The 16,346-nt window shown below is 44.0% G+C and overlaps 1 protein-coding gene across 1 annotated transcript in view; it reads left to right on the top strand.

The window, feature by feature from the left end:
• Window positions 1–16,346, top strand: part of MARK1 (microtubule affinity regulating kinase 1) — a 245,556-nt gene that overhangs the window by 100,089 nt on the left and 129,121 nt on the right. The window contains exon 2 of the mRNA XM_082249458.1: window positions 12,917–13,120. Within this exon, the coding sequence (XP_082105584.1) occupies window positions 12,917–13,120 (204 nt within the window). The remainder of the gene's footprint in view (window positions 1–12,916; window positions 13,121–16,346) is intronic.

Raw genomic sequence — 16,346 nt, 5'->3', positions numbered from 1 at the left:
ACTGCCACCAACCTCTGCCCTCCTGACATGTCCACTGCCCTACTGCCACCAACCTCTGCCCTCCTGACATGTCCACTGCCCTACTGCCACCAACCTCTGCCCTCCTGACATGTCCACTGCCCTACTGCCACCAACCTCTGCCCTCCTGACAGGTCCACTGCCCTACTGCCACCAACCTCTGCCCTCCTGAAATGTCAACTGCCCTACTGCCACCAACCTCTGCCCTCCTGACAGGTCCACTGCCCTACTGCCACCAACCTCTGCCCTCCTGACATGTCCACTGCCCTACTGCCACCAACCTCTGCCCTCCTGACATGTCCACTGCCCTACTGCCACCAACCTCTGCCCTCCTGACATGTCCACTGCCCTACTGCCACCAACCTCTGCCCTCCTGACATGTCCACTGCCCTACTGCCACCAACCTCTGCCCTCCTGACATGTCCACTGCCCTACTGCCACCAACCTCTGCCCTCCTGACATGTCCACTGCCCTACTGCCACCAACCTCTGCCCTCCTGACATGTCCACTGCCCTACTGCCACCAACCTCTGCCCTTCTGACATGTCCACTGCTCTGCTGACACCATCCACTGCCCTATTGTTTTTTACATTTATTTATAAGAGTGTGTGTAAGTATATATACTGTATTTGTGTGTATGTTTTATTATATATATATATATAATTATTATTTTTTTTTACACACACGTGTCTGAGATTTGGGGTGCACACCCTAATGCCATAGCCTGCTCACACTTATGCTGGCAGTGAATCTTCTGGTTTGGTGCAATGGGAATATAATGCAAATTCCCCCATTCCAGCCTGCTGGTTGCTCAGTGAAGGGGGCAATAAATCAGTGCAGTGTTACACTGACAGCACTGTGTTTAGCAGCAAAGCCACGACTGGTAGTACAGACTTTTTTCTGCCTTTGCTGATTTGTATCCTTGTTCCAGGTCAGTGATCCAGAAGGCATTAAATCTAGAAGACCAGCATCACAGCCAGGCAAGGAAAATGTCATTGTTGGCTCCTTCAATGCATTATGGGATTTGTAGTGTGCATAGAGCAGGGCACTCCCTTTTCCAGAAAAATGAAAATGAGGGAGAAAAGGAGAGGTTTGGTAGTTTGTGGAGGAGGCAGAAAAACACAGAATATTGCATTAAAATAGATTACAGGGCCATTTTTGGAGAATCAGGTTATCCTTTAGTGTCACTTTATATCTGAAGTTTCGGGGAGCTGTGTAGTTTAGTACGGAGCGAGCTTTTAGCAATTTTTACTTTGAAGGCGACGTGTATTATTTTTTCCTTGGGGTAAGGTGAGTAGGTGTGAGGTTTACGTGTTGCAGTCACCCCGTCCCCAGTCACATGGAGGTCCGTTACATGAGCGTACGTGTATTTGTAGACTGGCGGCTCCATCCTGTGACAGCGGCAGGTGTCTCCGCTCACTGTACAGCCTGCAATGTTTCCTCGTGTCACTCTACTCCTTCACAGGCTCTGTGGCGCGGCTGTAAAAACATTTTGACTTCATTTACATGGCTCCAGGCACGGTGGCTTTAAAGTGACATTCTGTTCTCCCTGGACTGAGAAAGTAAAAGGTGATGTGTAGTCAGAACTTTTTGGAATAGTCAGGAAAAGTTGGAAGTGCTGTCAGGTTTTTATTGCTGTCTGCGTCCCCTCTGGGTAACTTTACCCTCCCTGTTTATCTTGGTGACCCTTAGCAACACTTTCTGTCTTGGGGACAAGTCTAAAATGTCACATCTGTCACCAAACAAGAGGTGAGGAAAAATCCTAGTGGGGACGCCCGTTGCCTTTAAGGATAGGTTCACTTTTTTAGAAAAAATAATAATAAATGCACATTTTTTTTTTCGGCAGGTAAAAAATATGTATTTTTTCTAATAAAAAAAATTTGTAGTATTTTTTTGTAGTAGGGGCGTGTAAAGTATTGCACTGGGGATCAGCAGATCGCTGATGCCATGCAGGTCTCCTGCCCACTGTCAGCAAATCTGTGTGCTTGTACCTCCCGTACGGGTAAGCCAATATACCCTTGCAGGATGACTCCATGAACTACCACAACACTCCACTGCACTCCATCATTCATTGAGAATTTCAAGCAGACAACCACTAAGGACGTTGGGGCTTGTAGTTCATTCAGACACACAGAGCTGTTTGTATGAATGACATTGCCGTATGGGCGGAGCCCTGCACAGCCGCGCTTTTTTAAAAAAAGAGAGCGCTAGTACGGGGGACTTCTCCCCATACTGCTGCACAGGGAGGGGGGCAGCGGCTGCAGCACTGAAAACATGTTACATGTGCCATCCTAAAATCGGATGTAACATATTCCCAAAGGTGAACTTATCTCTTAACCAGTTCTGGACCGGAAGGATTTGCCCCCTTAATGTCCAGGCCATTTTTTTGTGATTCGGCACTGCGTTATTTTAAAGGAAAATTGCGCGGTCATGCAACACTGTACCAAAATAAAATTGATGTTATTTTTTCCCCATAAATAGAGCTTTCTTTTGGTGGTATTTGATCACCGCTGCGATTTTTTATTTTTTGCGCTATTAACAAAAAAAGAGCGACAAATCTGGAAAAAAAAACCCTTACTATTTTCACATTCTGCTATATAACATTCCCCCCCCAAAAAAAATGTAAAAATTAAAAATGTTTTCATTCTTTTAGGCCACCTTGTATTCGGCTACATATTTTTGGTAAAAAAATCGCAATAAGCGTATTTTGATTGGTTTGCACAAAAGTTATCTATAAACTAGAGGAAAGATTTGTCAGTTTTATTTATGTTTTACTAGTAATAGTGATGATGTGCAATATTTAGCGGGACTGCAAAATTGCGGCGGACAGATCGGACCCCTAACTGACATTTTTGACACTTTTGGGGGGACCAGTGACATTACTACAGTAATCAGTGCTAAAAATATGCACTGTTACTGTAATGACACTGGAAGGTAAGGGGTTAACCTAGTTGTGATCAAAGGGTTAATTGTGAGCCTAGGGGAGTGTTTTCTAATTGTGGGGGAAGAACTTGTGAAATGATCATAGAGACCTGTGATCCTATATAGAAGGATCACAGGCACTCTGTGATCATTTCAGAGAGAACAACGGTCTGCTGTGTTTACAACAGCTGCAAGTTCTTCTGTCTTAGTGGGGAGCGATAACAAGTGTCCAGCATTCCCGCTGCCTAGTGGGTTCGGAAGTGCGCCGCTGGCGGCATGCTTGCACCACTCCCACAAACTGATATACCCCTATGTAAATTCGCACAGCCGAGCCAGCCTGCCGCAGTAAAACTCAGTTGGCAAGCAGTTAAAGTAGTTGTAAATCCTCACATATACCCAGTGAAGTGATTGGCCTCAGGTGATGCACAGAGATGAAACTGATCCTCCTACATAAGTTGCACCTGTTTATCTACATCGGTCTAACCCATACATCTATTCAAAGTGCAGAATTTACACTGGCTCTCTCAGTTCTGAAAAGCAGGGGTCAGAGAGCTGACATTACAACAATGAGGAGAGCGCTGAGAGCTGATTGGAAGGAAGAGACACACCCTTTTCATACAGAAACAGAGTTGAGGTTGTCGATCACAGGCTGTGCCCTCCCCTGTCACCTTTTTCTCTCTTGGTGTCAGGAAAACTTGTCAGAAGTGTTGGTAGCAGAGGAAGGAAGCAGCAGACAGAAATGACACTAAAGGCCCGTACACACGTACCGATCGTCGGCATACAAACGTCGGTGGACGAAGGATCTGCCGATTGTATGCGTGTTAGTATGGTGCCTCCGACAGATGTCTGCGCACAATCCGCGGACAAAAGTCTTTCTTGCAAACATGAAAATTTTTGTATGCCGACACCAGAACGGACGATTGTTCGCCTGTCAGTACACAATTCGGCCGACAGACCGCAGATTTGCAAGACTGGGCATGCTCAGAAAATAGAAAACACAGGGAAAGTTAACCATTACATGACATCACTTCTGCAGTCGGCGGACAAAATTCTTGTGCTGTCCTTGTGCTGTCTTTGCACTTTTCAGCAGACACCGACATCCCGGGGAGAAAAGAGGAACATTTGTAAGCCGACCATCGGTACGTGTGTACGGGGCTTTAGTGCTCTGGATTGAGACAAGTACACACTATAGAGAGATATGCTTCTTTTATATTTCATGTCTTCATGTCTGAGGCTTAAAATCACTTTAAGGCTCATTCAGAGGGGTACTGAGTCCCATCCTTCTCGCTGAGCTGCTTTTTGCTGTGTGCGTCTACATCAGAACTGCGTGCAGACATCCTATAATAGTGTATACAGAAGCAGCAGCTGCACGGACACAGTCACATGTCAGAATTTGACAAATGCAGGCTGGAGCGGGTGCAGCCTTTGGATCCTTGACTGCCTGCATGCAGTAAAAACTGACAGGGTTTAACCACTTGCCAACCACAAAATGTGATATATATATATATATATATATATATATATATATATATATATATATATATATATATATATATATATATATATATATATATATAATGTGTATATGTATATATAATATAATATATTTATGTTTATGTTGTGGTTTACCGGGGTTATGGCTAAAGCTATCAACCATTACCCCAGTATTTTTTTTTTTATGAGTGGCTCATTAGCTGCTGGATTGCTTTTAGAAGCAGAGGGAGGGGACGCCCACCCCTCCCACCCAGTGTTAATTTTGGCAGCAAATTTCAATTTAGTTTTAGTCTTAGTCTTAGGACTAAAATGGCATTTTAGTTTTAGTCCCATTTTAGACTTCTGCAAGTGTTTTAGTTTTAGTCGTATTTAGTCGACTAAAACTCCAGTACATTTTAGTCGACTAAAACATCTTACCTTTTAGTCGACTAAAACTCATTTTAGTCATCTATAATCGAATGGGTGTAGTTCAATTGTAATTTGTAATGCATTATTTAAGCATTTCTCTACAATTTCCAAACTCATTATATACTACTGCTGGTCCTGGAGTGAAAAATCGAATATGTTATTATTTATGGTATTAGGCTTTGAGCATGCACAAGCACAGCACTACACCAGTGTTAATTTTGGCAGCAAATTTCAATTTAGTTTTAGTTATAGTCTTATGACTAAAATGCAATTTTAGTCATATTTTAGTCTTAAGGCTAAAATGCCATTTTAGTTTTAGTCGTATTTTAGTCATCTGAATTGTTTTAGTTTTAGTCTTATTTTAGTCGACTAAAATTTTGTTCATTTAGTCGACGAAAACGTTTTAGTCGGTTTTAGTCGACGAAATTAACACTGCTCCCACCTTTTTGCCGGTGTTTCTTGAGCTTACCGTTTTCAGAAATGAGCCGACGGTGCAGCCGGCTGGTGACAGGCAAACCGAGATCAGATCATTTCTGATCGCCTCTATGGCCTTGGAGGATGAAAAAAACTAAAGGGACAGTGTAAAAAAAAAAAATGTAAAGCACCCCTATCCCTCTGTGCTCACAGGAAAAGGGGTGCTGGAGCGCAAGGAGGGTTTGGTAGTGGTGCTGATCTCCCGAAGCCTCTTTCAGCCACTTCCTGTCTACATGCACTTGGCCTAGACTGGCTTCCCAATGGTGACAACAGTTAACAATGGCTGAGAAATGTGCGGCTTGTAATCTCTACTCAGGACCTAGGTGACAGGGTGACAACACAGGAGCCCCTTGAGAGGCAGTTGTCACCCTATAACAGCTGGCCTGATGGGTCTGCAGTACTGGAATAGTGGAAGTAAATGGAAGTGGGCTGAGTAAAGGCTGGAGGTGATCAGCATCACTAGGATGGAAGAAAAGGTGAAAACGGCATTTTATTTGAACTCTGTATGCAATAAAAATTTTACTTGCTGTATTAAATATAATATAATAAAATATAATTTAATAGTAAATTCCACTCTGCGTCTATGGGAATCCTCCTTCACAGTGCGCTGTGGTTTCATTTCCTGTGCTTTGCGTGACTTTCCTATTACCTGCAATGCAATGAAGGTGTAAGTAGGATGACTGCATGTTTCGATGGGTTTGGGTTTCATCTGCAGTGGACTTCTCTGGATATCGATGGCTCTTCAGATATCACGGGAAATCTGCTGATGCGCAAAGGTCTCCTCATTCTCAATGTCACCCATACAGCTTTTTATTTAAAAGGATTCCATCCCTGATATTGATCCCCGGTGTGTGTGTCTGCTTTCTTTCAATCCTGTATAGTTACATCGCCGGGGCTGATTTATGAAAACGGGACCTAAAATTAGAGCGCATTCCCATATTAACCAACTAGCTCTATTTTGAATTTAGGCGGTATAGCTAAAATGAATCCAGCGCTGTCAGGCGTGTACTGGTCTAAATAAACTGCAGTGTTAGGAGTGGTGTGTACAGCATGGCATTTGAAGAGTTTTAAAGTGGTTGTAAACCCTTAAATATACCCACTGATATACAGAGATTAACAAAATCCTCCTACATAAGCTGTACCTTTTTATCTGCAGCTCTCTCTTATACAGCTGTTCAGAATTTACACAGCATTTCTAAACTCCAGAAGGCAGGGGTGGGGATCTTATGTCATAGGAAAGCTGAGTGTAATCTGAGACCTGAATGAAAGGAATGGACACACCCCGTCTATGCTGTCTTGTAGGAAAACGTGCACAGCTGAGGCTGTCAGTCACATGCTGTGTGCTGGGGTTTTGATGTTGGCATAGACCAGGGATGCTCAAACTATGGCCCTCCAGCTGTTGTGGAACTACACATCCCATGAGGCATTGTAAAACTCACAGACAGGACTAGGCATGATGGGAATTGTAGTTCCTGAACAACTGGAGGGCCATAGTTTGAAGACCCCTGGCATAGACTGTCAAAAGTGAGTCATGCAGAGGAATGAGACAGAAATCACACAAAGTACTTTGGATTGAGGGAAGTGCAGACTATGGAAAGAAATGCTTTGTTCATTTTTCATTTGAGAGGTTTACAACCACTTGAAGCAAGCTTCACGCAGCTTTCTTTAGGTCTGTAATCAGTTTGCCAACAAAGCATCTTTTTCATTTTTTGCACATGCTAAAATCTGAATTTGGAACTAGAAAGTGACTTAAAACCCCAAAATACAAAATATCTGAAAGCAGAGGCCCTGTAGAATAAAACAATGGCAGTTGGTCAGATCTTTTTTTACCTCAAAGGCATCAGCCTGCTTAATAAAAAAGAAAATGCAAACCCATGGCTACTAATGCCATCTTTGGTCTCTTTGGCACATATAGGAATACACTCCTGGACATATAGGAATACACTCAACGTCTGCACCTGGTTCCAGTAGACATGAACTGTAATGGTGAAGATTTATTATGTTAGAGGGAACATCTAAAAATATTGATTGTGCTAAAACAGGGCCCTGAATAATGTACTTTTGCCTGGAATGCCTCCTGAAATATATCCGTGTGTCTCCAGCGGATGTGAGTGTGCCTAGGCACTCCTGTGCCAAAGGCCTGATTGCTGTATTATTGCAGTGCGAAACCTTAGGCACTGCTACCTGTACCTGATAGTCTATGGAGATTTATAGTGAGATTTGGTGATGTCACTACTGGGCTACTTATTGTTTGCCTTGGTACCTTTTAATTGCTATCACTATGTACTTTGTGATAGCATTTTCCTATGACCGGTTCTTTTTACTCAAACATGAGGGGTTGTTTCATCTGAAAGTCGACAGCTGCGAAGTGAACACCCTTGGTCATGCCAACACCACAATCTCCAGAGGCATCCCCCCTCCAGGTACACAGCAGGTGATTGACAGCCTGGACAGCCTAGAAGGGGGGAGGTGTCCCTGCCCTCCACTTAGGTCTCAGATTACACTCAGCTCTCCTCTCTGTGCAGTGCTTAAAGCGGAGTTCCACCCGAAATTTATACTTACCTCCATCTTCTCGCTCCCGGTCACCTGAAAAACAAATGGATAATCGCAATTTTTTTTTTTTTTTTTCACTTACCTTTTTAGAGAAAATATACTCACCTTACTTCCTTCTTCCTCCCCTCGGCCACGGCGATTCGTCACTTCCTGGCTTTTGCAATGATTCCTGGGAGCTGAACGTCATCGCTCCCAGGAATCATTGCGCCTGCACCGGCCCCGACGTCAGTTCCGGGGCGCGCGCGTCATTCCCTTCTAAACAGCTTCTGGGCATGCCCAGAAGCTGTGGAGGGATGACGCGCGCGACCCGGAAGTGACGTCGGGGCCGGTGCAGTGCATCATGGGACCGAAGAAGGAGGAAGAGGACGCGGAAGAGGATCGTGCTGGCTTCAAGCTGCCCACACCTGAGATGGCAGCGCTGGAGAAGACAATTTCAAGGTAAGTATTTCTCCTGAAAGGTAAGTGCAACCCGGGACAGATCAGAGGCTAGCCATTGTGGAATGTGCTAGCCCTGACTGTCCCGGGGGTATTTTTGTAAAAAAATGTATAACCAGGGTGGAACTCCGCTTTAAGATGTCAGATCCCTGCCTCCTGACTGCTGGAGCTGAGACAATGCATTTGATCTGTGTGTTTTGGAAGGCTGTAGAGAAGAGAGGGCTGCAGATAAACAAGTTTAACATATGTAGGAGGATTTGTTTCACCTGAGGCCAATCACGTCACTGGGTATGTGTAAGGATTTATTATCATGTTAAAGAGGAAGTAAACCCTCCTCTGCAACTTTTACCTATATGTAAGCCTATGATAAGGCTTACCTATAGGTACTGTAAATATCTCCTAAACATGTACCTTTTAGGAGATATTTACCTTACATGCAGCCAGTGACGTCACTGGCGCATGCGCTCTGAAGGAACGGCCGCTGATGCCGTTCCTTCAAAGCCCCGTGCCGTGACCATCGGCTCCCGCGTGCGGGAGTGACGTCACCGCGGCTCCGGCCAATCAGATGGCCGCATGCCGTGATCCCGGAAGACGGGCGACTGGACAAGTAAGTGGACGGCATGGCGGGGACTCGTTCTAAGGTAAGTATTTCATAATGAGCTAGTATACGATGCATACTAGCTCATTATGTGTTTCTCTTTCAGGTCGAAAAAAAATAAATACAAAATTTCGTATGGGTTTACAACCTCTTTAAAGGATTCAAGGCAGCTACTTGAAATGTGGCATTTGTAAACCGCTCGCTCTGCATACTGCTCCTCTATATATACGGATGCCCATTTGTAGCAGGGCCCTCTAATTCCTCCTGTATTGTAACTGTGCTGTCTGCCCTCATGTTGTAAAGCGCTTCGCAAACTGTTGGCGCTATATAAATCCTTAATAATAATAATAATAATAATGTGTACAAGGAGTTTTTTTTTTTTTTTTTTTTTTGGCAGACCAGTATTCAGTAAGTGAGAAATTTTTCTTCTTTATTATGCTGTAACCCACCACCTCGAGGAAGCTGGCAACATCTAACCAAATCCTCACTGAGACTTGTCATTAAATGACATTTTGGCTACCAGTTCTAAGATATAAAGTTACAAATGTTTAACTGTCAGGATAAAGTGATTTGTGTAGAACAATTGGCAAGCACCGTGGTGTGATATTTTTCTCTATCGGAATCCTAACGGTGATTCTTCTTGGAAGAACATCATAAGAACTGCAGAGGAAAGTTCAACTTTGAGATGCATGCAGAAAACTGAAGATTAAACTTCAATTTTTTTTTCAATAATAAAGTGCCGGTTAACATTTATGCGATGCGGGAACACCGCGAATATACAGCGTTATCCTGCATCGCATCCACACAACAGACAGTTCACACTGCCGTATGCGATACGCTGGGGGTGTCAATTCAAAGTTAACGACACCCCCAGATCAGATCACATATCACCACTGAGCCCCGGTTCACATTTGTGCGAGTGCCGGGTTCGCATGTAATATCGGAGCGCACTGCTCCAACATTACATGCGATCAGCTGTGCGGTGCGAGTTTAGCCATACAGTTTGTATGGCTAAATTCGCATCGCACCCGGAGCAAACACGCACAGGAGGCATTTTTGCAGCCGCATCAGGATCGGATCGCACAGCGGTTCACACTTGTGCGATCCGCTCCTGTGCGAACTGTCAGATCGCACTGCGATATGCGATCAAACTGGGGGTGTCGTTAAGATTACATTGACACCCCCAGCGTATCGCATATGGCAGTGTGAACTGCCGGGGGTGCGTGTGCGATGCGGGAACAGGCTGCGAATTCGCAGCCTTCCCGCATCGCATAAATGTGAACCGAGCCTCATTCTGGTGCGGACCAAAAAAAGGGTCCTGTGCGAGTTTCAGTGCGATTGCAGTGCAAATTCAGCCATACAAACTGTATGGCTGAATTTGGACCGCACAGACATCGCATGTAATTTTAGGAGCAGTGCGCTCCGAATCACATGCGATGTCTGTCATCGCACAAATGTGAACCGGCACTAAAAGTAAAAAAAAAGAATAAAAAGGTTTGCACGAGTACCAATTTTAAATCAGAGTGTTCCTATCGATTGGCAATCAAAATAAAGATGAATAAAGTCAAAGTGGCTTTAAAGATTTATTTTTTTTAAAACCAACATATTTAGCTGCTTTTTGCAGTGGTTTTGCACAGAGCAGCTCCAATCCTCTTTGGGGCCCCCGCCGGCGCTCCTGGCTCCTCCCCTCTCGAGCAGTGCCTCCCAGCTCTTCAAGAGGTTTAAGATGCCAGGAGGCAGGGTGGGGGCGTGGCTTAAGATCATGTGATCTTAAGCCATGCCACAGCGCTATTGATTGCAAGTCATGCAAATATGCTGCCTGTCGGCGCCAAGAGGCTGCATATTTGTATGCAGCCGGTGCCAAGGGGTTAAACACAATCTGTACTTATACTATTCGATTTCTGATTGACAATAATTCAAACGAAAATTCTTATTACATTCCATGACATGACAGATATTGTTCTAAAATTTAACGTGCTTTTAGCATTCAATTTTGGAACAAATGGGTTTTCCCAAATGAAAATCACATTCACTGTTAGTAATTTGTTCATTTATGAAAAATTTCCAACCTACTTCTGCAATCTTTCTGGTCACTGTAGTCAAAAATAAACTGAAATTTCAGCCCATTAACTATTAGAAAATGGATTAAACGTTGCCTAGCTTTGCATTAAAGTTTGTAGCTATAAAATAATCTAGTCCAGGGCTTGACAAAATTGCTTTAAATCTAGGAGCCAGTTTGTGTACGTATGCAGCGATATGTGATGTGTATCGCAATCAATGTTTTAATGCGTAGGCGCCACAACGCATGCATTTATGTTTGAACGTGCATATTTGTTGGGGAGTGGGATTTTGTGAGCGGCTAGCTCGGCGGTCACGTGACTCCCGGCTGAGGTTAGAGGGAGAGCTCGGCTCCTCCTGCTGTAGCCTTGGATCGTACTAGAAGAGCAGCCGGGAGTCACGTGACCGCCCTGAAGCTACAGCACAAAAAGGTATTTCGAGCCTTTGTTTCTATAAAAACACTTACAGGGTGGGAGCCTAAAAGAGAGGGGGTTGGCATAAAACCATTATTTAGGGTACAAACCCTTTAAGCAGGGATAAATAATGACTGCAGTTTCTAATCTTCCCTGCCTCTAGTGACCACAAATCTTTGCAATTAATAAAGTAACAAATATGTAAACCCTTTTGTGCCCACCCAACACAGGTGCGGCGGCAAACGGGTGGGCTTTAACACCCAGACACTGCACATATGCATCACAGGTCGGTCAATATTTGTGTTAAAGCGGAGTTCCACCCTGGATTTTTTTTTTTTTTTTTTAATACCCCCGGGACAGTCAGGGCTAGTGCATTCCACAATGGCTAGCCTCTGATCTGTCCCGGGTTGCACTTACCTGTTAGGACAAATACTTACCTTGCAAACGTCTTGTCCAGCGCTGCCATCTCAGATGTGGGCAGCTTGAAGCCAGCGCGTCCTCTTCGGCGTCTTCTTCCGCCTTCTTTGGTCCCACGATGCTCTGCGCCGGCCCCGGCGTCACTTCCGGGTCGCGCGCGTCATCCCTCCACAGCTTCTGGGCATGCCCAGAAGCTGTTTAGAAGGGGATGACGCGCGCGACCCGGAACTGACGTCGGGGCCGGTGCAGGCGCAATGATTCCTGGGAGCTATGACGTCCAGCTCCCAGGAATCATTGCAGAGCCAGGAAGTGACGACGGGCCGCGGCCGAGGAAGGAGGAAGAAGGAAGTAAGGTAAGTATATTTTCTTCGCTACGAGGTAAGTAAAAAAAAAAAAAAATATGCGATTATCCATTTCTTTTTCAGGTGACCCGGAGCGAGAAGATGGAGGTAAGTATAAAAATAGGGTGGAACTCCACTTTATTAAGTGCGCTCTAACTGCGCATCCCCAGCACAGAGACTGAGCCGTCAAAGGCAGTTTTTGGTCTAGGCTAAAGATCAGTAGCTGGTGGACCTGGCTTCTGATCATGTGATCACTGTGATAGTGGTCAGATGGTTGCCGATCATTCTCGCTCCTGAGCATTCAGAATTGTTTAGGGATGTGGGGGCTGGTGGAAAGGAGTTAAAGAGAATGTAAATGTGAAAGTCCTATAAGAACATTCTATATGGTGAACTGTACAAAGATAACCCAAAATAAGTCTTGGCAGAGCTTTTACTTGCATGCCTGTGCTCAGATGTTAGCCTGCCTTTAGCAGAGATCACATGACCTGTGCCCGGGCATTGCTCATGTAACTGTGTATGATGAAGTTGTTCATCATTGGAACCACTGGACTAAGTTTGGTATTTCACTTTTTTTTTTTTTTTTCTCCATTTCATCATTCCTGAAGTTTCTGATTGTAACGTTTCCTGAGGTTGTGGATCCAATGTAATTATACTGGTTTTACGAGTGCACTAAAGTAGGTTTCATAGTTGTACACAAGAAACAGCAGTAATACTGATTGTGATTGCATTGGTTTCATTTTAGAGTTTGATGTTTATTATACTAAACTGTTTGTCCTTGCCTTGCAGCACACGTCCCTGGATGGGTACCCGGAGCCCCTCGTTCCTCCAACAAAGTCGAGCAGCAGACAAAGCCTCCCACGATGCCGTAACTCCATCGCCTCCACCACTGACGAGCAACCGCACATCGGAAACTACCGCCTGCTGAAAACCATCGGCAAAGGCAATTTTGCCAAGGTGAAATTGGCCAGACACGTTCTCACGGGGAGAGAGGTGAGGACAAAGAGCTTGGAACTCTGGAACTGTAAAAAAAATAAATTAAACTTCTCTTATCGATTTTCTGTAACAGTAACAGTTCTTGAAGAGACAAAATACTTCATCACATCTTCCTAGATGCCCTTTTATACTAGCTGTGATGTTGATCCCCCCCCCCCAATATTTCATGGCTGCCGAGGGGGCACACCGATGACTGACAAGCATCACCTCCCACTGCATTCAGTGCTTGGCATCTGGCAAGTACTGGGAGCTGAAGACTGGTGTTCATGTGTTATATTGGGCGGCTGTGCACCAGGGAGGTTGGGGTGTGTGTGTGTGTGGGGGGGGGGGGGGGGTTGTTTGCTGCTTACACTGCACCTAACGTTACAGGTCACCTAGGAAGATGGGGCAAAATACTACATGTACTTTATCCCATTGGGAGCTAAATACTGTGCATCCCATAAACCTTCTTTTTTTTTTTTTTTTAACTGCTAATTTTGTTTGGGTGGCAGAGCATTGATAGGGAAGCTGACTTTGTTTTCCATTGAAGGTGCACTTTAAAGTATCTATAGCCAGAACTTTTATTTACTTGGATTGTGATGTACAGTAGAAAGCAAAGTTTGAAATCCCTGTCGCACTTTGAATGACAATTGCGCAGTCATGCAACACTGTACCCAAACAAAATTTGTATCTTTTTTTCTAGACAGAGCTTTCTTTTGGTCGTATTTAATCACCGCAAACTAAAAGAGACCGAATATTTTGAGTAAAAAATGTTTTTCTTAGTTTCGGTTATAAAATGTTCTAAAAAATTAATTTTTCTTCTTTACTGATGAAGCTGCACTGATGAAGCTGCACTGATTGGCACTGATGAGGCTGCAGTGATGAGTATGGATGAGGCGGTACTGATTAGGGATTAACCGATATGTTTTTTTCCGGCCACACTTCAGCTGATATTAGGTTCCGATATTCTGCACATTTTAAAGTTTTTTTTATTTTTACACTGTCCTTCTAAAAAAAAAATTTGTGATCACTTTTATTGCTGTCACAAGGAATGTAAACATTCCTTTTGACAGTAATAGACAGTGACAGGTACTCTTTATGGAGGGATCTGGGGTCTATAAGACCCCAGATCCCTCCTCTGCACTTAAAAGCATTCAAAACACCAAGTTTGGCTGTTTTGAATGTGTTAATAATGTGTTTTTTTTTGCCTTGAGAAAATACTAGTGCGCTATCTTAAAATTATCAGATAAAAATCTGCAATATGTGTATCTTCCTTGTGAAGAAAACTTTTGCATTTGCCACTGCTTTATAAACAATAACACAAAGTGATAATGTATGACCATATAATAAGCAAAATCGTGAAACAATTTCATATAACCATAATAAAATCCTTGGAGAAAAGTCCCATGTGTGAAATGTTAAAGAAATAATTAGTCCCAAACATGTAAAGAACTGCAAATTGTGGTGTTCAAAGAATCCTCGAAGTGCTCAGTGAACCACCTCCGTGCTTATTAGTAAGTAATGGCTGCTTACCAGACGCCAGTGGTCTAACAACATGTAGAAATGCTCCGCTGAGTCAACATCAATCCACGGGCAACTCCCCGCACATACCAGCAATCCAACCACATATGGCTATTCTTCATTAAAGTAAGCTCAATCGATGGATAGCTCTCAGCTTGTGGATAGGGAGAAAAGGAGGACTAATAGTGCATTTATCTTCCACACAAATATTTATTAGAAAAAATTGCACTTGCAACCATATGTTCAATCTAAGCATCAAACTCCTGAGCGCACAGCGGGCTGCAGTGCAGACCATGCACAGTGACAACACGGCTGACTCCGTTAGACACGTTTCTCCTTCTACAGGCGTCAACTGGGATTGGAGTACGTACAGGGTGGCACTGACAGGCAGCACTGAAGGGTGGCACTGATTGTCAGTGCAGATGTCCCCGCTGAGAAATGCCGCTTACCAGCTCTCCTCTCCTCACATGCTGTCAGCATGAGGTGAGAAATGCTGATAACCAGCATTTCCTGTTTACTCTGTGATCAGCTGTGATTGGACACATCTGATCACATGGTAAAGAGCCTAGGTCGTAGGCTCTTTACCGTGATCGGTGGTGTGCTGTGTCTGAGGGACATTAAATGCCACCAATCGCTGGCCCTCATATGACGTCCTCCCAGAACGAGAGTGCTCCCGCCCATCCGTCATTTCCTATACAGTGGGCGGGAAGCAGTTAAAGATGCATGACATGGGGGAATGTGCGTGTATTGCATAGATGTACTGCATACATTTTTTTTTTTTGCCCGAACAAAAAAAAAAAAAAAAAAAGAGATTCTGTCATCAAAAAAATCCAACAATCTTCCTATAACATTTTATGTGAATTTGATGTATTTTATGCATGTTATTTACCTGTAAATGCTTCCCCAGTGTAGACATCCAAAATCTCTGAGACTGCTGCTTTGTGCCGCCATTTTTGATATGTTGTCAGCAACCCTCTAAGACTCAGAGCGGTCACTCAAGTGACCCTATAGTATTCCCCATGACTCTTCTACTGGCAGATATGTAGTAGGTTATGTAGGTAGGTGAGGAGGCAGATGAGCTGGGCCAGCACAGAGAGTGGTTGGAGGCAACAAAGGGCTTTGATATGCAAGGCGGGAGAGGGCTGTCCTAGGTTACGGACTCTCCTGGAGTAATCTAATTTTCTAGCAAGTTCAAAGGCACATTGCAAAGTTATAAAATATAATTTATGGAAAGCAAAACCACTGCAAGTAAGCATTTAAATACCTGATTTTTTCTGTGCTTCTACCCTATTCATTTGGTAACAGGGCCTTTTAAGATTAAATTCTGGGGAGGTTTGCAGTCTGTGAATGAGATAGGACATGGCTTTGAGTCAGGACAGGGCACAAAGCCAGCGTCCTATTCCCGGGCAATTGTTGTCTGGGTTATACTGTATATTAAGGAGGGCGATTGCACTGTATCGTCTCATTCTGTGTTTGAATTACAGCCTTTTAACAATTTCCCAGTACATAGCAAAGGGAGCTCAGATGATGCTAATGGACTAAACAGCTGTTCACAAATGGACTTCAGTTTAGTTTGATTTGGCCGTATGCAGTAGTGAATTTATTGTACATTGGACTCTGGGCTGCTTTCAATTTATGGGCTCCTCTGCAATGTTCATAGGACACTGTATAAGGCTGAGTGTACCCAGGCTTCTGACATGATGGCAGATAAATATGCAATATG

This window comes from Pelophylax lessonae (assembly GCF_965119305.1).
Source record: "Pelophylax lessonae genome assembly, chromosome: 3".
In the NCBI taxonomy this organism is placed as follows: domain Eukaryota; kingdom Metazoa; phylum Chordata; class Amphibia; order Anura; family Ranidae; genus Pelophylax; species Pelophylax lessonae.
The sequence above is the reverse complement of the archived record's forward strand: the minus strand, read 5'-3'. Positions and strand labels throughout refer to the sequence as shown.